The 24,585-nt window shown below is 38.8% G+C and overlaps 1 protein-coding gene and 1 long non-coding RNA gene across 7 annotated transcripts in view; one reads left to right on the top strand and one right to left on the bottom strand.

Annotated features, from left to right (window-relative positions):
- LOC109094669 (histone-lysine N-methyltransferase PRDM16-like) overlaps positions 1-22,129 on the bottom strand; it is a 221,913-nt gene extending 199,784 nt beyond the window's left edge. For all 6 annotated transcript variants that reach the window (XM_042730294.1, XM_042730300.1, XM_042730295.1 and 3 more), the window contains exon 1: positions 22,008-22,129. In XM_042730294.1, the coding sequence (XP_042586228.1) occupies positions 22,008-22,044 (37 nt within the window). In that variant the 5' untranslated portion in view covers positions 22,045-22,129. The remainder of the gene's footprint in view (positions 1-22,007) is intronic.
- The window catches only part of LOC122138289, a 3,208-nt gene continuing 607 nt past the window's right edge, over positions 21,985-24,585 (top strand). The window contains exons 1-2 of the long non-coding RNA XR_006155476.1: positions 21,985-22,121; positions 22,242-24,585. The exon at positions 22,242-24,585 is cut by the window's right edge and continues 607 nt beyond it. This is a non-coding gene — a long non-coding RNA (uncharacterized LOC122138289). The remainder of the gene's footprint in view (positions 22,122-22,241) is intronic.

Genomic DNA, 24,585 nt, shown 5'->3' with positions numbered 1-24,585 from the left:
CAGAGCTCGCTCCAGTGCCGGCTCCAGCCCCAGAGCTCGCTCCAGCCCCAGAGCTCGCTCCAGTGCCGGAGCGAGCTCCAGTGTCGGCTCCAGCCCCAGAGCTCTCTCCAGTGCCGGCTCCAGCCTCAGAGCTCACTCCAGTGCCGGCTCAGTGTCGGCTTCAGCCCCAGAGCTCGCTCCAGTGCCGGCTCAGTGTCGGCTCCAGCCACTGAGTTAGCTCCAGTATCAGCTTTATCCCCTGACCAGAGTTGAGAGATGGCTCTAGCCCCAGAAGAGCATCAAGATAGTGCTCCAATCCCCGCATCTAGCCCACGGAGGGCTCCTGTTCCTGAGTTTAGCCCATGGATGGCTACTGTTCCTGAGTTTAGCCCACGGAGGGCTCACGTACCTGAATTAGGCCCGGAGTGGGTCGCGGTCCCTATGACTAGCCCACAGAGGGCCTCGGAGCCCATAATTTTCCCCAAGTATTTTTTGGATTGGGTGAGGGGGGGCAGTCATAGGGATCCAGTCCCCACCCCGGCCTCAGAGACTGCTCCGCCATAGCCTCCTGAACTGTTTGCTCCACCAGGGGTCCACTCCCTGTTGGATGTTGTGAAGTGCAAGGACGCGCCTTCTGGGAGGGGGGAGTAATGTCACGTTTAAGGGCCGTTTTATTTTTTATTTTATTTTTTTTCTGTGTTCCTGCCTCCTGTTTCCTTATGCCCATATTTGGTAGTTCCTGTGTCCTGTTTTATTAAGATCTATTTGTCTCAGCTGTGTTCTATTAGGTATCATCATCACCCGTCTGCCCCTCGTTATCCCCCGTTTGAGTTCTAGCCTGTTCGATTCTCCCTTGTCTGGTATTGAACGTCAACCCCTCATCCTATGTGTGAGTTCCAGCCTGTGTGTTCTTTATCTGGTGAAATTAAGTCTATTGAATGTTAATCTTCTTCGTCTCCGCGCTCCTTCGTCTCCTCATCTCTGCCACAGTAGGTGAGCCATGACAACGATTAGGGTTAGTTACATTTAATTATGCATAATTTAGTGTTACAACTGTAACAAGAACAGTGAAATTATATTTTGGTTGAAGACTTTGTTGAATTGTTTGCATTGGGATATCCTTTATATATATATATAGAGAGAGAGAGAGAGAGAGAGAAAGACAGAGAGAGAGAGAGAGAGAGAGAGAGAGAACTGCCATTGACACACACACACACACACACACACTGCACTCTTCCACCTATAATGGTCTATTTTCCACTATGTTTGACAACATCCTTTTTTTGTTTGTTTGTTTCATAACCATCTATGAGATCAGACTCTTTTAGCTGCACTAGTCATCTCTCTGGTGCGCAAAGCACATTTTTATCAGACTGACTCTTTCTGTGGCACTGCTCCCCTTTGGCCTCTCCATCTGAACCAGTCTAGGTCTTAACATGCTGTGCCCATCTTTCCCAGCTATAAAAACAGGCCTTGCTGAAGATGCTTGGAGGATGTGGTTATTACTGCACAGAGGTCCAGGCCAGTTTCAGTAAATGATGCTCCAAACTTAGCCAAAAAGGAATGACTTGGGCTTCTTCTCATCATTTCTCATTTGTGCAGTGCATGAGTCAGCCCTAGTGATATTATTTGTTCCAGAGCAAACACACACTCCGTCTCTTTCTCCCTTACTCTGTCTGTTTTACTCTCTCTCTCGCTCTCTTTCTGTCTGTCTCACTGCTCTCCGTCTCTCAGCACAATACCCGCCTTGAAACGCAGCGATTTCAGGGCAGCCCAAGAGTAAGTAATTCAAAAAACATGCTCATAATTTGCTATGACATGTTTCATTTCTGAACTCAGATCAGATAGCATCTGTATTCTGGGCGTCCTGCGGACAGAAAAGTGGGGATATTTGGGCAAGCTGGAAATGAGTTTTGCATGCTCCAGGAAGGTATTGTGACTGGATGCTATCGATTTGTTTATTCTTTCGTTTGCGTCTACAGAGCTCAAATGAGCCATAATCCCTCATATGGATGTCAATGTGAAAACGATCTAGCGGCTCATTAGAAAAAAAAAGCGCCTGAAAAAAGGAAATGACAGATGCGGTAGTGGGGCATGGTTAGCCTGAGTTTGTCCCTTCTGCTGGACGAGAGCTTTGGAACAAAAAAGAAGTTCAGAAGACATGAATAAACAATGTTGTGTCAAACGGGGTCAGGGTCACGTTCAAAATCTACATTTCAGCACCAGCATGCTGCCAACACAAGCCACAAATATGAGGATTTTCCCTGAAAAGTCAGGCTGAGGGGAAACAAAGCGCTTGGAGAAATAGATATAAGGAGGGTGAGATGTGGGTTTAAGAGCTGGCCAGATACCTGCTGAGCTTTAATTTGGGTGAGAGTTGAACAAGAAGAAAGACCAAAGCGCTAGTCACACACACACACACACACACACACACACACACACACACACACTCACACATTTTTGTTTCTGTGAATTGTGGGGACTTTCCATAGACTTCTATTACTTATTACTGACCAAACAATATTTTCTATCCTCTATCCCCTACCTTGAATTATTATACTTTCAGATAAACATAATTAACTATTTTTAATACTTTGTTTCCCTCGCAGTCCCCACACTGTCAAAAATGTCAGGTTTTACTATCTTTGTACCATTAACAAGTACACACACTCGCGCACACACACACACACACACACACACACACACACACACACACACACACACACACACACACACACACACACACACACACACACACACACACTCACATTTTCTAAACAAGCTCATACAACACTATATATGTCTAATTTTTAAATGTTTTATATATATATACACGCTTATATTTACTAGAGACTAACTGCAAGAACTGCAAGAACAAATTCAAGAATTGCACACAGAAAATGCATAAGCCTCACATCTTTTGCAAAACTAAGCACTGCATTCAAAATATTTCTCAAAAGCAAACATTTGCAAACACCTTTGCCATAATGTTAATTCCTGTTAGATTTTTGTGTTACAGAGAATTGTGTTGTGTTTTGCAAAAACTGTTTTAAGAAATTGAAAAGTCAATAATTAGTGTATGGTTTTGCAGATTTAGTGTATACTTCTGCTTTTTGAGTGTCAGCTTTCAAGTAAAGATTTTGTAAGCAGTTGAATAAAAAACTTTAATAGGAACCCTATTAATAATTAATAATAAACAAGCTCCAAATCAGCATATTAAAATTATTTCTGAAGGATTGTGACACTGAAGACAGAATTAATGAGTGCCAAAAATTTAGTATTGCCATCACATAAATAGATTATATTTTAAAATATGTTAAAATGGAAATAGATGGAAATAAAATTAATAATATTACTGTTTTTACTCTAGTTTTGATCAAACAAATGCAGCCTTCGTGAGGATCTTTCAAAAACATTTTAAAAAATCTCAGTTATTCCAAACTTTTGACGTGTAGTGTATATATAGTTATTGTATGTTTATTACAGACTGGGGAAAATGGCATTTGTAGAATTGACTACTTATAGTATTTATGACCACATTTCTCCTTTGAGAACGTTCTCAAAAAGGTTTTGTCAGATTTGGCTTACTTCTGGGGACATTTTGCAGCAGTTTTGTCCCTAAAGTATGGCTAGGTCACAAACACACTCTCACACACTAGGGAAATATCTCTCTGCCCTTCAGCTGCCTTCCAGCACCTTTAGTAAGGCCCATTACCTCTGTACCCCCTCCCCAATGTCCCTAAAGCCCGTCTCATCACCTCAAGCCAAAAAACTAAAGTGACCCCTCATCCAAAAACAACAAAGCACCTCTTAAAGGACAGTGTCAAAATATAATATACAGCGCACACATGAAGTTGAACCAGTGTGTGTTGGCTACTACAGAATTTGTTTCTACTTGTTCATATTTTTTATTCATTTGACAGCACTGTGAAAATTGGCATTACAAGGTCTCCAAAAACAGTCCAGTTCTCCACAAAGACACGCTAGCATAAAGCTAGCTGTTTCCTCCTCAGGCACAGAAAGACAGATGCGATCAAACAATTAGGAAAATCTTCCTTTGAAAGCTATCTGTGAGCTGAGAAACCCCCAAAAACAATCCCTGGAAAAAAGGGCATTCCACAGAGCCCCAGAGAAAGCCTTCACAAATCAACAGCGGTAAACGGGTGATAATTGCTCTCGTTGCTTCAACAGCTGTACAAGCTGATGTGCTCACGGGAGGAAGAATAGCCCCTTTCAGACAGACTCCTTGTCCCGTTCGCAACCACTTTTCCTTCTCCCAAAGAAACAGCCTCAACCAATCATTCATCAACAAAATATTGTCTTTAAAATAGGGATACAACAATTCCATTTTTCAAAACCGATAAGGAAAATTCAGAGTATCTGACGATACCGATATGATCCGATACAAGTGCAGTTTTTTTTAAATCAATGAATTAAAATTTCTATGCTTCTGTGTGTTGACCTGAGCTGCATTTCTCAAAGGGATACTCCATCCCAAAATGAAAAATTTGTCATTAATAACTTACCTCCATGTCGTTCCAAACCCGTAAAAGCTCTGTTTGTCCTCGGAACACAATTTAAAATATTTTGGATGAAACTTGGAGTCTTGAGAATGTGCCATAGACTGCCAAATAAATAACAGTGTCAAGGTCCATAAAAGGTATGAAAGTCGTCATCAGAATACTCCATCTGCCATCAGACATGCAATGTTGGTTATATTAAGCGACGGAAACACTTTTTGTAAGTGAAGAAAACAAAAATAACGACTTTATTCAATAATTCCTTCGTCAGCGGTCTTATTGTCACTGTATGCTGTGTATGCTCTTCTGTGTCATCCACGCCACAAGGATGTGCTGTTTCTACTTGTATTTAGCTTTGATTTGAAAGAAAACAGCGTATCCTTGTGGCGTGGATGACACAGAAGAGCATACACAGCATACAGTGATAATGAGAGACAGAGGAGACCGTTGACAAAGGAATTATTGAATAAAGTCATTATTTTTGTTATCTTCGCTTTCAAAAAGTGTTCCCGTCATTTCACATAACCCAGATTGCATGTCTGATGGCAGATGGAGTATTCTGATGATAACTTTCATACCTTTTCTGGACCTTGACACTGTTATTTACTTGGCAGTCTATGGGACAGTCACAGGCCTCCAGGTTTTCATCCGTTTTCATCCAAAATATCTTAAATTGTGTTCCGAAGACGAACTGAGCTTTTACGGGTTTGGAATGACATGGCGGTTAGTGATTAATGACAAAATTTTCATTTTGGGTTGGAGTATCCCTTTAAGTTGATCATAGAACCAATGTCACCAATGAAGCTACGATCAACTTAGGCTTACGATGCTTTTGGGAAACGCAGCCCTGATCATCACTCTTTTGTTTGTTAAACACAATCTGCTAAGTTTAGAGAACTTAATTTGAATGAAAAATAACAAATTAAAATTTTTACAATCATAATCAATGACGAAAACACTATTACTTAACTAGGTTAGTGGATAATTTAGCAGTTACTCTAGAAAAATCATGGGTGCAGAATAATTAAATAAAATCGAAACATTTAGTGAAACAACATTATTTAGTGGGGAACAAATAAAAGTTAATAAGTCTTAATCTGGTAAAATGTTACACATTGCTCTTTGTATTGTTGTAAAATAGCCTACATTCATGAAAAGTAAGTAGGCCTAAACACAGAGTTCTGGCATGAAACTCTGATCGCACAGTCCGATAGGTCTGACTCAATCTGACGTAATGACATCATTATCACATGGCAGAGCTGATTGGTTCTCTCCTGTACTGGTAGCCAATTGGCTCACTGCTCAACATTCAAATATATGACTAGAGCTTGCCGTAGCAGTGTAGCCTGCTTCAGAAACCCTCCACCTTCCCCAGCTCCACCTGTATAGATCTACTACGAGGCGATTCATGTATGCTATGGAGTTTTTTCATGTATGTTATATTTGCAGCAGCAATATTTCTTACATGGCAGCATGTTGTGGATGTATTGGCAGTCTCGGTACTTGCTCTGTCGCAGCAGCGCAGCAGATCTATTCCACCAAGACCAAATACATTAACATTGTCATGTACATTACCATGCCAATCCCTCATATATATAAAATCACAAAAATATACCCATATATAAATATATACTATATTTATGGCAGAAAATGCCAGTATCGGAGCTGATACCGATACTGAGTATCGGATCGGTGCATTCCTACTTTAAAAGCACTTTGAACTTTTTAAAATATGTCTCATCTTTTCTCTCACTCAAAAAGAGCGTGTTAGCGGTGTGTTGGAAGTCAAGGAACTTTCCAGAGGTTGTGTAATTCAAGCCCGCTGGCCTGGGGCTTGTGTCCTAGGTCAAATGCAAGTGTGGCAAAATTGGATTTTTCTTTACCTGCCTCTTCACTCCAATGAAAAGGGTAATTAACAATGTCTGGCTGGTTGAAACAATAGTCCTCCATTGCAAGAGATAAGGAGCTCTGGCTCGAGGCGACAGAGAAAGTTCCTCCACTTCAAAGCAGACACTGGACGCTATCGGACACCGGCCTGATTGGAAATCCAATTTAAGGCAGGGTGCGTACAATCGAAGACCTGAAACAAAACCAGTTGTGACCCCCCCCAGATCTGATTAGTTCAAAAAGTCTGTCAAGACAATGAGGAACTCGAAGCATGACCTCCTTCAATTGAAAACGGACTTGAGATCTGAGAACGACCCAACTTTGTAATTGAATCAAGCTTTGTGGACGCCGCAAAACATTTGGGGGAGGGGAAAGACGCTTGGCATAAATCTCATTATTGGTACTTCACGAAGGGACCTGGCGCGAACGGTCGATTGGATGGTGGATGGCTTCTTTCTGGACAAAAGTGTGTGATGAGGCTGTAAGGTAATGTGAGATATCTCTCAGTTTAGTGCAAAGGAAACAACTTACAAATACTTAAATTATCCTGATGACAGTTAACATTTTGCAGTTGTGGCCCACCAGTAGAGCGATGAGCTCATATGTGTGAGCACTCAAATTCTATCATACCCGAGAGGCGCTTGGGAAAATAAACCCCACTACTGCGTACAAACCCGTGGAGGGACAGGAGGGGCCCGTATAAAGCCCAGGTGCTCAGTAAAACAATATTCTAAATTTCGGTTTTATACCCTCGGCAGTAAAAACATGTTCCAGAGTATCTCTTTTATTAACATTTGAAGTGTTTTATCCAGTGCTTTCATTTTTTATTCCAAACAGATCATTTAGTTGGACCTGAACATCAAACAGAATTTTTGAAAAGATACCAACCAACTTAATTTTAAACACATTCAAATTTTTCTGACATGAAGATTCTTTGTTTTGTTACAGTAGGTCCATGTTTGCTTTTTCTCAGTTTATTGCTATATATATATTTCGCTCTTTATTTCTTTATTCCCACACATTGTCCTATTTATCTCTTTTTGTGCTCACATGAACCCCTGGAAATTTTGAAATCAGGTATTTCACAACATCTTCATGAAAATTGTTTTTTACTGGTATTCACTGTAATTGTTTCCTAAAGGCATAAATCATCCAAAATTGGAAATTCTGTCATCATTTACTCACCCTCATGTTGTTCCAAATCTGTATGACTGTATGGAAAATTGTTTCAAGAAGATATTTCAAGAAATGTCCCAGTGGTATTCATCCATATGGAAGAAGATAATGGTGACCAAACTGTTACTGTTTGATTCTTCAAAATATGTCCTTTTGTGTTTGACAGAATAAACCAAATTATGCTGTTTTGGAACAACATGATGACAGAATTTACATGAGTGCACAGTGCCCATTTAACTATAGTAAAATCCCTGTAAAGCACTGCTTTTAATGGATTTTCTATTTTATAAAACTGCAGTGTGTAGAATACTAAGCACTGATGTTTAGAATTAAGTATAAATAATGATTCCGCCAGGTAATACAGTTTGTCATGCCATCTATAAGGCTGTATGGCTGAATTAATATAGAGTGTTTGGTCACAGACGTGCTTTTTTCTGCATTTTAAAATGGTTCTACAAATGGCTCATCCAATCAGAATTAAGAGTTGGAACTAACACTCAGTCGATCTATTTCAATGACAAACACACACTCTTTAAAGACATACACGTGCTCACATCCTCACACACCACTGACCTTTAGCAGCAGGACTCTTATTTGTCAATGAGTGTGTTTGTAGCCATAGCCTCTTCACCCCTGATCGGGACCAGGCCGTGGAAAATTTGATCACATTAGCCACATGTTGCTTCTAATATCATTTCAATAAAAAGGACGCTGTCCTCGTAGACATAAAGCTGACACGTAAAGTTCACTGGCCAGTGCCGCTAGCCGCAGAGAGAGCCATGGGGGTCTGCTGCTAATTTCCCGCCCCAAGCTATGTAATCTATGGCAGAGATTAGGGTAAAGCAGTTATTCTTGACTATTTTATTAAGAGGTGCTTTAGGCACTGGAAGAGGGGCTTTATTGCTTTTCAAACGGCGTGCCATACAATACAAGACAAACATTTGCTGTTATTTCAGCAAACTCGAGTCAGATGTGGCGGCTCTTTTTTTTTCAAGAGGAACTTGGCATCAAAGAAAAGTCTCTTAAAACAAAAATCTTCCCTTCTGCACAGGTCTCGCCCTGAACTGTGTCCGGTAGATAAATAGGGAGGTGTCAAAAGAACAGGCAGGAGTCCCACACCTAGTTTTAATTAAAAGAGAGAGTGCTGACATGCACAGAGGGAGGGATGTTCCCATTCGCAACAGTTACCGTTTCAGCACGTTTATGTGCGCGTGTGCCTTTCCTGGCCTATAGCAAACACATCAGAAGTCTCGAACTGACAGCAACGAGTCAAGTTTATTGTCATTCTTGTCATTGTAGTCGAGTCTAAGACAAGAAAAAAAAATTAAATTATATATATATATATATATATATATATATATATATATATATATATATATATATATATATATATATATATATATATATATATGAAAACCAACAGAACAATGACAGACTTTAAATAGCATACGTTAAAAAATATATAAATATGAAATATTTACAAATATTTATAGTAAATATATATAAAATGGGATCAGAAATACTCTCTAAAATTTTGAAAATGATCATATATATATATATATATATATATATATATATATATATATATATATATATATATATATATATATTCCAGGAATTTCCAAGCTTCTTCTTTAGGTTTTTTTTTTCCTAACCTGTTATTTAAATAAGGGTTAATGTTACATCTCATGCTGTTATTTTAAGGTTTATTGCATTATTTTATTATCATGTTTGGTGTGTTTTGTGTTTGTGTGGAAACGATACTTAAGAATAACTTTGATTCATCATGTGCCTGTCTCTTTATCACCTTTTATTTTTATCATTTTATACTGGTAAAACACAGATTTTAGTATATTATTTTAGTTTATTTAATATACATTATTTATTTATTTGTTTGTTTGTTTGTTAGTTTGTTTTTTATTACCATAAATTAAGTTCTGTAAATAAATAAATAAATGTCTGGCAAACACACTTTTTTTTTTTTTACAGTGTTTTACTAGAGGTATTTGTTTGAGGTAAAGGTCAAGTCTAACTATTTAGGAACTTCTGACTAAGTACAATGATCCTCTAAAATGTTTCTATTCAAACCAAAAACTATATTATATTGAGCTCTCGTGGTACTTCATATACTACATTGTATATAAAACACACGGCATGTACATAATAATTATTCTCCAAACATTTGAATGACTTTGCACGTCAAGGACAGATTCCAGCTCTTAACATGTTGTGATATGTGATAACGTAGAATCTGTTGCCTTTTAACAGCAGTCACGGCTGTCTGAAATGCAATTATCAAAAAATCTGACCCATCATAGACCAGACCAAAACCTGGTTTAATTTTTTTTTTTTTTTTTTTTTCTGTGTAACTAACTCCATAGCAGGAAAATTAGCCAGATCTTCTGTAGTTGAACTTGATCCACATCCTGTAACTGTAGTAAGTAGCAAGAGCAACCGGTGTGCTCTAAAACAACCTAAACCAGTAACCTTTGACCTCCTGACATTCCAAATATGCCATTCAAACACCAAAGAATAATAAACAAATCCAGGGTAATGGACCCCAGGTGGTGTGTAGGTGCAGTAAGGGGACAAAAGCAGTTACAATAAGCAACATCACAATATAACAAAAAAGAAAGAAAGAAATATAAAATGACTTCTATTCTGATGACGTGTTGCATCGAATTTCACAATAGCTGAAGAAATGAATCATATAATTGGCTAGCAAAGCAAAAGTCAGTTTAAATGCGATTAAAAGTCTGTGTTTCTCAGGAGACGTAACAGAAAACATTTGTAGGCCTGTCCGGAGCTCATCTGACTGCTGCTGCGCACGGCCAACACCAGATACGCTGAAACCGGAGTGCTTTGTATAGGAATTGTGCCTGCTATTGTGTATATAAGTGTACATTGTGTGTATATAAATACAATTATTTTCTCACGCATTATTGGTTTGAAATCCGAATCCGAGTCATGGCCGTGTTGCCTGTTTACATCATTCCCTATGCAAAGCCGTAACAGTTGCCAGAGTTGTCACAACAACAAAATGTGCAGTGAGACTGTGTGGAATTCCCTAAAAACCTCAAAACCTTGAAAATAATTTCAATAATGCCAGCATCAGGAACTTCAATTTGACTGACAGGCCGTCAGAGGGAAGAAAAGGCATTTGTTTCGAATAACTTATTTCCAATTAAAACTTTAATTGACATCTTCGAAAACCTCAGAGACATTTGTGAATGGTCAGCTTAGAAGAGGACAAAAAAACCACACAGGCTGGTATTCTAACCGCTCATAAAACACTACTCTGAAACCGGATCTTCACTTTATGCGAGCTGAAGGATGTGGGTTGAGTCGACGCGGAGAAAAAGAGTCCGAGAGAGAGAAAAAGCAAATATCACAAGTCACAAAGTAGACTTGTGTGAGTTCAGCGCTGCCCTCTGCACCCCTCCAAACCCTCTAAATCACACAAATCCACCGAGATGCCCAGAGAAAAGGGCTCATTGAGGAAAAAGATGTCTTTTTTATACATTTTTTTGGTATGGTTTCATCCCTCACTCACAACTGCAAATTATAAGCCTTATTCAAAATTGTATTGGGAGGGGGTTAAAAAGGTTGAGAGCTGTGAACATTCATTCATTCATTCATTTATGTATCTATCTATCTATCTATCTATTTAAAATGAATTACTCATTCCACGATGCATTGCAATCTTAGGCTAAGCTTATTATTAAAATAAAAATATCATTGCTTAACGATATTAGTTCATAAATAATTGTTCAAATGAATTTCTCTGTGAAGAAAATGATAGGAATTGTACATAAAGTTTCAGAGTGAACGAGGTCAGACCGAAGGGGTCAAAAGTTGCCTAAATATTTGTTTGAAAAGGCAGGTGTACTTCCTCTTCAAGCTCGTGCGCTCGACTGGGACGGGCCTCTGCAGAGCGTCCGAGCGGGCCAAACAGAAGCGGACCGCCGTGTGTCTTTGTGAGGGGGAGTTAATGATTATCTCCCGGCTGGACGAGGACCGTGGCGCGCTGCCAGTACAGTGCAGCAACGTCCCTCTTCCCTTTGTAGACACTTCTAATCTGGGGAAAGCCTCTCCCCTGAGACCATCCCATGATAATGTCATAGACACAGAGGGTATAATAGAACAATTTGTTTACCTTCCAAAGCCTTGATCTCTCTCAAGCCTGCCTTTCTCTATCTCTCTTGCTCTTTCACGCGGAGCTCTGCACTGCTGGAGTGGGATGAGAACATATTGATCGGTGCTCGGGTTTCAATAGAGCACCGCAAATTAAACGCAATGGAAAACAAATTTGTTTCGGGGTTGTCACTCTGTTGTTGAGCTAAAACGTCCCAACTGAGATCCACTTAAGGGAATAGTTAAGCCCAAATTGAGAATTCTTTCATGACTTACTCAGCCTTATGTTCATTCAAACATGTAGGAATTCATGTGTGATTAAGAACATTATTTCCTTACAAAAAAAATGCCTACTGCCCTGTCATTTCTCTGCCATCCTATTAAGATAAAAAGCCAAATACATAAAAACAAGCAATTTTTTTTATTATTATTATTTTTTGTAAACACCTTGTTACACTTTAAAAATAAGTGACACTTAAAAATAATGGGCCTTAAAATCCCTCATTATGCTATATTACCACCAAATCTTAGATTCAATGTTTTTGGCAAATTGTTTTCTTTCAATTGCTACAGGTTTTATTTCTTTTTGGAACTGATTGATCATAGGCCTGATTAATCTGAGTTTATGCACCTCAGTTTTTTGAGTGAATGTTGTCAAAATTATCGACAATTAATACTTTATTTCCCCTCAGAAAAGCTCAGATCAATGCGACCTATGATCAGTCAAAAGTCAAAAAGTCTATATTTTATTTTACAGATTTCCATATATATTCTTTTACTTCCACTGAACATAAACAATCCATTCAGAAACAATTTAGTAAGTCAGTTAAACACAAAAAGTGTTCTTGTCATCTGTCTGCGATATTTTTATTTATTTGTATTGATCACAGTAAGTGTATGTGTAAAATGTTTTTAAATATATTTGATTGTCACAGGTTATGGTATGCAGTATGTGGACTGTCAGCATGTAAAGAACAGGCCCAACTGAAGTCATGGGATCCATAGCAAATCAAAACAGATCTAGCGTGTCAACTAGCAGCAGTGCTAACTAACTAGTCGCCGCAGCCCCTACCTTTACAGTCTGAACAGCAGCAGACTTGATACATGCACCAACTCTCTTCAATCCCATCAACACCGTCGCCCCCACCAGCGCTCATTCCTGTTCCTGCTCTCATCTGCTTTTCAACAAGAGCAGTTTGTCAGGGTCAGAAAGCAATTCAAAACCTCTATTAATGAATGAGAGAGAGAGAGAGAGAGAAAAGTGTGGTCCGAGCAGGAGGAGGAGGCGAGGGGTGGGGTGCCTGCCATCAAAGCCGGCAAGAAAAGAAGGCCAGGTGGTTGTGGGAATATCAGCTCTTTTAGCAGAGATGGAATCTTCAGCGTAATTAACAGGCTGGAATCGGGGCCTTCTGAAGCCAGGAGGACAACCCCTCGGAGGGGACAATTTGCACTTGTGCAAGAGCCACTGAGGGACGGGGAGAAAGAAGAGGAAAAGGGAAGGACACGGGAACTCTATGGCATCTTTTATTGCCGAGACAAAGCGCCGCATCCTTTCAAAGGCCTGTGCTGGAGCTTCCAGAGCAGAGAAATAAAGAAGAAGAAAACACAAGAGAGAGAAGGGGGTAGGAGCTGAAGAAGTGGACAGCAGTCGGAAAAGGGGCACCGGTGCCAACATGCGGTTCACAGAGAGAAAAGGGCTGGGGGAAGTAGCCGAGAGGGTGCGGGGGCCTGACATGTGGCCAACTTGTAGACCCTCCCAGAATTCAGCAGCTCCTCTCGTTAACATTATTGCACAGAACCAGCGACAGGCCTCTAAACGGACCTAAACTGGAGGCATGCACACGTTTCCATGCTGCCTAATACATGCGCCATAAAAATGTATTATTAACACACAGATTACACACATTAAACACAAATCCAAGAATTGCACACACAAAATGCAGAATGCCTCACATCTCTTGCAAAACGAAGCATTGTATACAAAAGATCACAAACGCGTCTCTAAAGCAAACATTTGCAAACGCCTTTGCCATAATATTAATTCCTGTTAGATTTTTCCTGTTTTATGAAACTGAAAACTGAGTCAAAGGCTGAGAATTAGTGTATGGTTTGGTGTCTGCTTCTGGTGTTTGAGTGTCAGCTTTCAGAAATTGTGTGACAAGTAAAGATTTTGTGTGTAAGAAAAAAACCGAAGCAAGCTGGATTGTGGCACAGATACAGATTTAAGCATTTAGAATTCCTGATTCATTTCTGAGAATCTGTTTGTCAAATAGTTCATTGAAATGTACCAGGTCCAAAAATAGAAAAACAATACACTGATTATTTTAAAGTCTTCTTTTATGTTTCAGTATACAAAATAATATGACCATATTGAGTTCACGTTTTCTAGTTTTACTGGTGTTTTTTAGTTTGGTATTTAAAGCTTCAAAAGTAAACAGCTTTAAATTATGAGTAGCATATAGCTTCATAAAACACAGTTCCTCAACTCACAGTTCTGAGCTAAACTTTTAAACGTTTGATGTACAATCAGCTGAAGCCACGCTTGCCTCCGACTGACAAAAAGCCATATTCAGGTTTCCATTTCATTTGTTGGGACGCGTCAGACTCCAGTGTCAGATGGCTGACAGAGGCGGTGAAATATCCAGGGGTCAGATGCACGGCTGATACCGGCCCCTGGCCTGACTGCCAGAGATGGGGCGTCTGCCCAGCACAAAATGCCATTTGTTGTCCATCACTCAGACACTGCGGGTTTAGCGCCGGTGCTACGCTGAAAGGCACATTCACACAAGCTCACACACTGGATGTTTTTGCAATTCAATATTTTCACACACAGCCTCATCATTACGCTGGAACCAGAGCCTCGCTGGAGAGAGCCTGCGCTTTCACAGACAGGCAAATCGCAGTTCGAGATTGAAGTTAATAGCCCATCTTGAAATGTTTTGCTGACTCCCTAAAAACCCCTTCTCAGCATTTCACTAACAATCTGACGAGGGCTAGAGATTTTTTTTCTTTTGACCGAAGAGAAAACACCCATATGCCACACACTTTAGATCTAGCAGCCTATTGAAAGGTGACAGTAAAGACAAGATTATGCAAATATCTTAACTAAACTACATTATCGGAATCTTACTACGGTATTAAAAAAATACGAGGTTTTTCAAAAAAATAGTGTCCTGTATAGAGGTTTTAAAAATGATTTTTAGTATAATTTATTAAACAATAATTTACTTTAGGATCATTTACTAAATGAAGATTAATGAGCCTTAAACGTACATAAAGTTTCAACGTTCAACTGTTAAAAACTAAACAAAACAAAAAAAAAAAAAAACACAGAAATGCTTTGAGGATCATTTATTGAATGATAGTTTATTTTAGGATCATTTATTGAATGATGATGAATGAGCATGAAACTTACATGAAGTGCAAGAAAATGGCTAGGGTTGGTTTGTGTGTGTCTGTGCCAGTAATGATTCGTTTAGGATGTCAGCCTTAGAGTGGTTAAAGAAAATGGCGGCAGCTTGAGGTTTTATATATTTTTCCAGTAAGCCGCACTGTAGTTAATGAAATTTAACACACCAATAGTGCCGCCTCTCCCTCGAGAGCGAGAGCTTCATAATCAGCGTGCCAACACTCTCGTTTTTTATGAAAACAAATTGCAGCCAGGGAGATGGACTAATTGTGTTGCGACGCAGAGCAAAGAGAAACAACCATTCACGTAATTAAGCCAATTTTCAGAGACAAAAACATAGTTGAAGGAGCAGTAAGCAAGAGCATTCATCTGGATCCCACCCCTCACTCATGAACAAAGAAAAGTTAAGCATTAAGCAAATATAGGCTGAGAAAGTCACTGGATAATGATATTCAATTACAGTGGATCCCAGCATACCGCACCGTCCAATTATGAGAAATGATGATGGGCTGACCGAGGGCTTTGGAAACATGAAAGACGTCTTTATCAAAGCAAATCTAAGCACTCTATCTCTAAAGTATAAAACGACTCTACAACTGCCATTACACCACGTCATAATGAGACAGAGCTGCCCATCTTCTCCCGTAATGACAAAAGATGGAGTACAGAAGATGAGTTCAAAAGATAAATGTGGAGGCCGGGCCCTTTGAAAATGCACTTGCTGGTAAAGTTGAAAGTGAGCGGTGAGTGGTAATGCTCGGCTCGAGTGGCCCACCGGGGAATGACATCCACTCTCTTATCGACAAAAGGATGCAACATCAAGGTCTGGCCAAACAGCCCACGGTAGCTGTGCTGATGCATGGGAACTTCAGCGGGGAATTACGTGTGTGTACAGCAGGGTGAACTGCCACTCTAAACATCCCCAAAACCACTAGCCTAGCCTGCTTGGATATATAGGAAACGTGTTCGCTTCCCGAAGAGAATTATGTTGTGCATTTCTACAAGGGATTTAAAAAATATTGAAAACAAATTCCTGAGGATGTTCATTTCAGTGCATGTAAATGGACCCCCCAAATATTATTATCCCCCGTGTTGTTTTATAAAACGCAGTCGTGAGAAATTCTTCGACATCGAGCTCAGCTTTTGCTGAATGTGGATCGCCCATAAGGATATTAATTTGGCTCACCGTTGAAACGCGGCACAGCTGGGTGCCTCGAAATATTGGATGGAAACTTTCCTGGCTCTCCTTTCCGGGCAGGAGTTACGACACCAAGACGTTTTACGGCCTAAAATTAGCAACCCTGAACACATGATGCAGGGTTAATTATTTCTCACAGTCCTTCCCGGTGGGTGTAGGAAGCTGCTTTTTCCCTCTACAGTATCGACCAACTCCAGCAACAGAAGAAGTTTCTGTGTGTACGGGGGTTTTTTTTTTTTTTGCCAGAAGTGCTGCAGAGCTGAGACCAGTGCTTCTTTTCACATATACAAGAGAGTAGCATATGTTGTGCAATGGATGCTGATCCTGGATCAGCATTTATTTAATGCTTATTTCAGAAAAGGTTATTCTAAGAAGGCCTTGATCATTGTATGGGTTCATGTTGTTGACTGCACAACCAAAAACTATTGTTATTTTTTCTGACAGATGCCACTTCCTAAAACCTTTTTCAAAGGAAACCTATTTCATATACACACACTGTCCTTTTCAAAAAACATATATAACAGAAATTTTAGAGTGCGTTATTGTTGTTTAAAATGAATAACCTTCAATATGACATTGTTTGACATGCCACTATGTCAAGAAACAACCCAACAAAACTGTATACAACCAGGCTAACTGGGTCAAAATAAACAATATTTATCCAGCATTGGGTTGCCAAATAACCCAGCATTTTTAGAGTGTACATTGGCTGTATAAATGAATGAATGAATGAATGAATTTAGTTCAATATATTTTTTAATTATAATACATATATGTTTTGCATGCATTTAGATGCATTTTATATTCACTATAATTTTAGCAATTATTTAAAATTAAAAAAACTTAAATTAAATTTATGCATTTAGCAGACGCTTTTATCCAAAGCGACTTACAGTGCATTCAGGCTATCAATTTTTATCTATCATTTTTAATTATTTAAAAATATAATGATTGCAAACAGACCAAATTTTGATACAAAAACTATTTTCACCAATTTAATTATTCAAAATAAATGACTACTTCAGCGTTCAGCGGCTGCTATAAGGCAACACTCGTAGCAAGAAAGAATAATGAGCTACACTTCACTCAAACACCTTAAAAAAACAGCAGTGTGTTTGCTTCTACGGCCAAGGAGTTGCAGACAGCCTGGGCTGTAACATGATAAGCACGTCTCTCTCACAGACATGGCTTTAACAGTTCTGTAATGGCTGTCTTTCCCCGCTCTGCTCCACAGCATGCTGCTCTTATATATCCACTTTTTCTTAAAAAAAAAAACATGACTTGAGAAACAAATAAAATGCATTAGGCTGGGAAGAAACGCAGAAAGACACTAAAGTCATCTTTAAGGTATGCACATAACTGCCAAAGCATGGTCAGAAAAGTGACTTTTCCTACAATTGGGTGAACGAAAAAGGAAAAAGGAAAAAAAAAGGGTGTGCGGTTCCAGTGCGGCAGAGAACAGCTGAAACAGTGTTTGGACACAGGCGGAAAAGGCCCTCCCATGAGCGAGTCACTGTGATGTCATAAAGAGGTGCCACAAGCGAACAACAACAGCGCAGTACAGTGCAAAAAAAAAAAAAAAGACTAAGCAGGATGAATGACGTGTGACAAATGTGAGCAAGGTTGAGTTCGAGCTGCCTCACTTTTGGGAAGCACAGGGCGATTGGGCTCAGGTGGGCAGGCACTCGCTCTCGACGGGAACCTGTGCCAGCTCTGCCTGCACTCCATAAGCCACCCATCAACCTTTCCTCTTGCTCAAGATTGGGGTTAACTAAGCAGGCCGGCTGGTCAAAGGCTGCCCTACAGGCTCCCATTGAGGACGAATATGTGTACACATGCATTCTACTCGCAGCATTACATGCCAGGATTGTAACATTACCAAATACAAAAATTCAGACTGGTTTCATTGAGGTTAATGTCAGTCAGTCCGTCAGCGTTGAAACAAAGACGTGCTCACCTGTGCGTGTGTGTGTGTGTGTGTGTGTGTGTGTGTGTGTGTGTGTGTGTGTGTGTGTGTGTGTGTGGTTGTTGTGTGTCATGCATTGCACACGCGATCATTAAATGATTTTCTCAGTTCTTCCTACGGCTTTTAACAAGAACTTCTTATCAAAGACAAACTTACATCTCATAGATTATGTGTGAGGAGTTATATGTCTCTAATGGCTCACGCACCATTAGTCTGTTCACCAGCTCTCATGTGTGAAACCATATTGTGCACATACACATTCAGCTTGAAGCTACATGTCAGCCATTTTGCCTGTAAAAGCCCAGTTTTGAGTGCTGACAGGCTGTGTCTTCCACACAGCTTCCATTGTCGCTTTACAATGTTATGGCTTGATTTTATTACTTGTGTCAAAACAACATAAGCTGCATAAGAACCTTTTGATTTGTTATCCATTGCTATTTTATTTCTATGTGCATTTTTTTTTCTCTCTCTCTCTCTTCAAAGAAAGCATCATAATGTAAACAGGGAAAATTAAAGCCCACATTTAAGTGAAAGAGACGAAGGAATTGCCCTCCAATGAAATAAAGGACCTGAGAATAAAACATTACACGGGGTTTAAAACACAGGTTTCAAATGTGCAAATAAATAAATACCATCGTGCAAAAATGCATATATATGCAAGACATCTCTGTTGCAGTTTATATCTGTCACTTCACTGTAAATTCAAATTAATAATTATGAATGCTCTCACACAATATTTTTTTTCAGTGACGTCATTTACTGTATACATGTATATATTGTCACGCAGCGCATACTTTGGAAACCAGAAAATTTGTCCTTCAACAAGGTATATATATATATATATATATATAGATATATATATATATATATATATATATATATATATATATATATATAATATATATATATATATTATTATTATTATTATTTTTGTGACAGAGCCAGGCCTCATTTGAGTCCATTATTGATTAGACACGCAACCCCAACTGGTTTCAAAATAATTAATTGTTTCCAATGATATTACAAATATATAACATACATTGCACGCTCTTTTCCCCCTTAGAAATACACTTTCACATCTAAAATATGACTATGCTATTAAAATTGCAAAACGGTTACTAATGATTAAAATAAACCTACAGAGAAAGATAGAGGAGGGAGGCATGTGTTAGGCGAATACACGCTTACCTGGCGCCAGAACAAACCGATTTCTCTCTGAAACTCAACTTAAACTTTAAATCTTATGATAAAATATCAAAGACAGAGCTTTAACTAAGTGACTCGGCGGTTATAAATAAGCCACAAAATATTAGTTTTCAATCAGAAAGCATTAAACCCTCGTCGAGAAACGAATGAAGGGCCTAACATTATGAATCGAGCTCCTGTAACTACCTGCGTTTATGGCCACTTGATTCCTTCACTAATAGCAGAAGATCCAGCCGCCAGATGCTGGTTTGTGCTTTACATTAACATCTTATAATATTGTTTAATTCACAACACAATTATAGTTATGACTGCATTGAGGTATGAAAAATAATTAAATGTCTCATAAAAAAAAAAAAAAAAAAAAAAAAAGTTATATTTAAGACGCTTCTCGGCCATACCTGCAATTTCTTTGGTAGACTAATTACGAAACGGCAAACTGTTGAGTTGAGAGAATAATAATATACTAATGCTAATAATAATAATAATAATAATATATTTGAAAATGTGTGTATATTACATAATTTGCGTTTTAAATATAGCTTCGACATATGTTAGAAGAATGTAAGAAAAAACATAACGTATAATTTTAAAGAATCATTTTAATTATGTTTTTTTTTCTAAAATAATATTAATAATACACAAATCGTTATAACATCTGCATACTCTCTCCATCATTTAAATTTAAATGAATTCAGATAAATATGAAACAGTATATAAAATCTCCAGGCATTCGTGAGCAACTGAATTTATTGTGAACTCGGGAACCCGTGGACTTTAATAAACACCTTAACTCATTGATATCGGAGACAGATTGAATGCAGTCGTAAAGTAAATATGTCAAATATAAATCTGGAATAGCAGAACTCTGTGTTGTTCAAAACAATGAGATGAAACAATTTATAGGCTACATGAAATAAATAAAAGTACAGAATAGGTTATATCAATCGCTTTTTATAAGGATTATGATCAGGCCTTTCACACTCTCCAACACAAAAAGGACGACACAATAAATGCCTTTAAAAGTAAATAAAAGATTACTGATGTATATGGTTTGGACATTCAAGAGAGTTGTCGTGTCACTGTACTGACCTCCATCACAAAACTGAATTTATCTTGAATGACCAACAACAAAAAGACGCAAAACGACAGTCTGCCCTGTTTAAAAGCGATTCTCGCAAGTCATCGTGTGCTACAGAAGTTCTGAGGTGTGCTTGAGAAAATATCGAGGCCCACTTTTCTGTCTCAACACAAACTGAGTAGGCTGTACGTTCTCCCGGTAATTTAAATCAACAGGTCACGGGCCCACGCGTGCTTTCCCGCATATCTTCGGATAGCTACAAAAATGTCTTGATATTTTAATACGTGTTGCATCTAACATATGGCCAATGAAACGTATAGGTTGAGCATTATGAATACTGTGCACTGTTGCATCTGTTTCACACACCGCTAGTTTAAGCTATCTTCAGCTAAAAATAAATTCATTTGGATAAATCATTTTCTTCTGGAAGCAGATATTAAAACATTGTTTAGCTCGATATTTACTCCGTTACAATTGTCCGTAAATAGGCTAGTTAAAATGGTTAGGCTATGTAGCCATGTAATACATAACAATAAAAAAGAAGGCTTTTCTAGTGAATCGGACGAGCGATGGCTGTGCCCACACTGCAGTGAATAATCGCATGCAAAAGTTTCACGAACACTTAATATAAGAAAAATAGTTGGAGAACAAAATCCTACCTATTACAAACAAGTCTGAATACAAATGAAAGCCAAACAAACAAACAATAAGAAAAAACATCATGCAGAGTCCAGAGGAGATTTACACACTTTTCCTCGCCTTCGAAAGAGTCCAGAAAATAGCAGACTCTATTTTCTTCAATAGGACATGTATGCATTATTGATTTGCCATTCGCAGATGAAGCCGCATACCGAGCCGCAACAGACCCCAGAGGACAAATGCAAGTTCCTAATTTAAGATTATCGGAAGAATTGTCCGTTTTGCGTGATATTCCTTCTTCTGTGGCATTCAGCGGACAGACAGAAGGCTCTGGAGATCTCCACACTCTCTCTGTGCGTCCTGGGGTCCATGAGCAGTGCTAGAGCGCCCACTATTTCAACAAGCAGGAATATGATTTCACAAGACCTGGAAGCACTCAATAAAAAAAAGTTACTATCCCTTTCGACAACTCTTCGCTAACTTTCGTGTAACAATTCTCTACGGTTTCTCGACTTCGCTAAAACAAGAGAGTGAAACAACGCGGCGTAGAAACGCGCTCCTGACCATTTCAGCCAAAGCACCATCACATATACAAGAAACTTCTGAACAAGCACACCACGGCAGCATCTGGTCTAAAGGGTGGACGCCGCGGACCACGGAGAGTTTGAGCGATTTCGATGCATTTGAGAGCCGAAAAACAAACGCACCGGACAAAGACGCGCTCTCAGCAGGAACTGATCAATGAAAAGGACACTTTGGTGATGTGCGCGAGGGTTCAAAGTACCGGGAGCGAAAGAAGCGCAAGAAGGACCTACTTTTGGCCAGTTTTCTCGCCCTCGCCTTGGATCTCATCTTGTCGGCTTGTAGATTCCTCGCGTCCTCCTTGAGCTCAGAAGCAGAAGCAGCGCTATCTTCATCTCACGAGCATTGTCAGTTTGGACACCTTCGCACATGCGCACAGGCCATTCAATCTGACACCCTCGTCAGGGCCAAAAAACTTTCCAATGTATTCATCATCATCACTTTTTGTCCTATCGTGTCTCCTTTAGATCACTTATCTCTTTCCCTCCTCCTCCTCTCGCTCCGCAACATCTCGGATCTCCCCCCACCTCCCCTTCTTGAGCACTTGAGGAGGAATAAGTGCTATTTTCCAGGGACCTGCGGAATCCGGCACGACGCTGGACATTGGATCCTGGATGGGGTCAAGGTCGCAGCCCTCATACGCAAGGTGATCGCGAACATTTCATACACCCGAGCAATAAGCGACGATTTTAACGCGTGAAAACCTATTGTTCAAAAAAAAAAAAAAAAACATGTGCAATTGTGTGAAGCGTATTCCTTTACTAAATAAATAATTATTAATAATACTATTATTATATAATTATTATCCAGGTCGGTCACACCTAGAGCATAAAATTAAATGGATGTTCTCCTTGCCATATCACTTACTTTTAACTGTTATTGCCTATTTTATTGTAATATATATATATATATATATATGTACATGATGTGAGAACACTGGCGAGTGCCTTATATTTCTATATACTAAACTATAAACATTATTAATTTAGGTGAGCTCTATAAATAGGTAAAAGGTGTGTTCAGTTTCAGTGTTGCTATTGAGAGGCACCAGACGGCCAGGAGCTCCCGCGTGCGTGCATGTGTGTGAGAGAGCTAGTGTGTGTGTGTGTGTGTGTTTAAGGAGAAAAGAGTAGAAATAGGCTACTGTATGTATGAGTGCATGCGTGGGACCCGCAACGAGAAGGTATGCATATAAACGCTCTTGAAACAATGCACTTTGGCTCTTGTTTTGGGTCTTTGGTCCAGATTAGGTTTTGCTCATTGGTATTGGTATATACGATTTCGTGGCAGATTATGTGCAGGTAAAGTAAGCATGGAAAGGCAAGGCAACCGGTTCGCTCATGTAAGTATGATTCTGCTGAATTATTTGTTAGGTATACGTGTAACAAAGCGTATTATAGACTACTCTGTACATCTAAACTGCAGTCATGTTTGCATGTGCACAATCATCGCATTTTAACGGGCTGCAGGCGTGCTGTCAGAATCAAGCCTCAGCAGTGCTCAACATCTGCATTATTTTCTGCATTTGGCATGTAATATCGGTCCTGTAGGACACATCAAAAGACAGCGAGTTAATATGATGCGGAAAGATACTGTCAGAAATTAGAAAGATAGCGTTTCTTTGTTAACACAACTAGTAAATATGCATTTGCATTGTTTTAATTTTTTATTATTATTAAAAACTAAATAATACATGCTGGTGTAATTGCATATTATTATTATTATTATTTCTCTAATTTTTTGGAATTCACAGTACGAGTTTAAGATGAAGGATATTAACAGTTGTTATTTATAATTTCACTTTGTAATCAGAAGACCATTCTGCAGTAAAACGGATCTCATTTTGTCACCAGATCCCATGGGAGCACATGGGCTCACGCAGGTGTCTTTCAAGATATTTAAAGCAGCCATTAACAGTAATGAATATCCACTAACTTTGAGGGCTGTCAGTCAGTCTTTTTTCGTTGATATCATTCCCGGCCGATGGGCAGTTTTATGTTAGCTACTCACTTCTGCTTTTATGAAGATCAGATTGAAGAAAACCGAGCTGTTTGTGTATTAAAAACAATAACTATGATTATAAACTCGTGCACATAAACATATTGTGAAATATGTCTAAAACCAATCTTAGGAGGATATTTCATTTTTCTCAAATAAATGTAGCAGGCCGTATAAAGCACGTAACCACAGGTTTATGTGCGTAATTATCTTCTCGGAGAGTGAGAGGGTGGATCGCCGCCTTTTGATTTTGTGCAAACAAACCCCAGAGCTTATTTAATTCATAAATGAAATAATTCGCACTTTATTCGGCGCATCTGATTTTAGCTAATAAAAGAGGTTAAGATGGATTAACAGGGCAAAATGCTTTAAACATTTAAATGTACAGATACGCCGTTACCCAAGGAAGAAGTGATCTTGATACTATGCCTCCCACTGACAAATGACATTTATTGGTTTATTGAATGACTCCATATAACATGTTTAATCGGTAAAACCTTCTCTTGTCAAGACACATCTACTAGATATAAACATATAAGGTCACTAAACTGAATGCGTAAAATAGATACAAACATTCTGAGTTTATTTCACTGAGACAATTAAGACAGCGAAAGCTTTTTATTAGTTACACTTAAATAATATTTAAACACTAAATTTTTTTGGGTAGGCCTATAGCATATTAAAACGGTGACATTGTTTAATGAATATATGTTTATAAAAATTTTTTTTGCCCAAAACAACTGTTTTTTCTATATTATTATTATTATTATTATTTAGTGCGACTTTATGCACAGATCTATTGTATAAAAAATG

The sequence above is a fragment of the Cyprinus carpio genome, chromosome B8 (genome assembly GCF_018340385.1).
Source record: "Cyprinus carpio isolate SPL01 chromosome B8, ASM1834038v1, whole genome shotgun sequence".
In the NCBI taxonomy this organism is placed as follows: Eukaryota; Metazoa; Chordata; class Actinopteri; order Cypriniformes; family Cyprinidae; genus Cyprinus; species Cyprinus carpio.
Note: the sequence above shows the minus strand (reverse complement) of the source record. Positions and strands in the feature narration are given on the sequence as shown.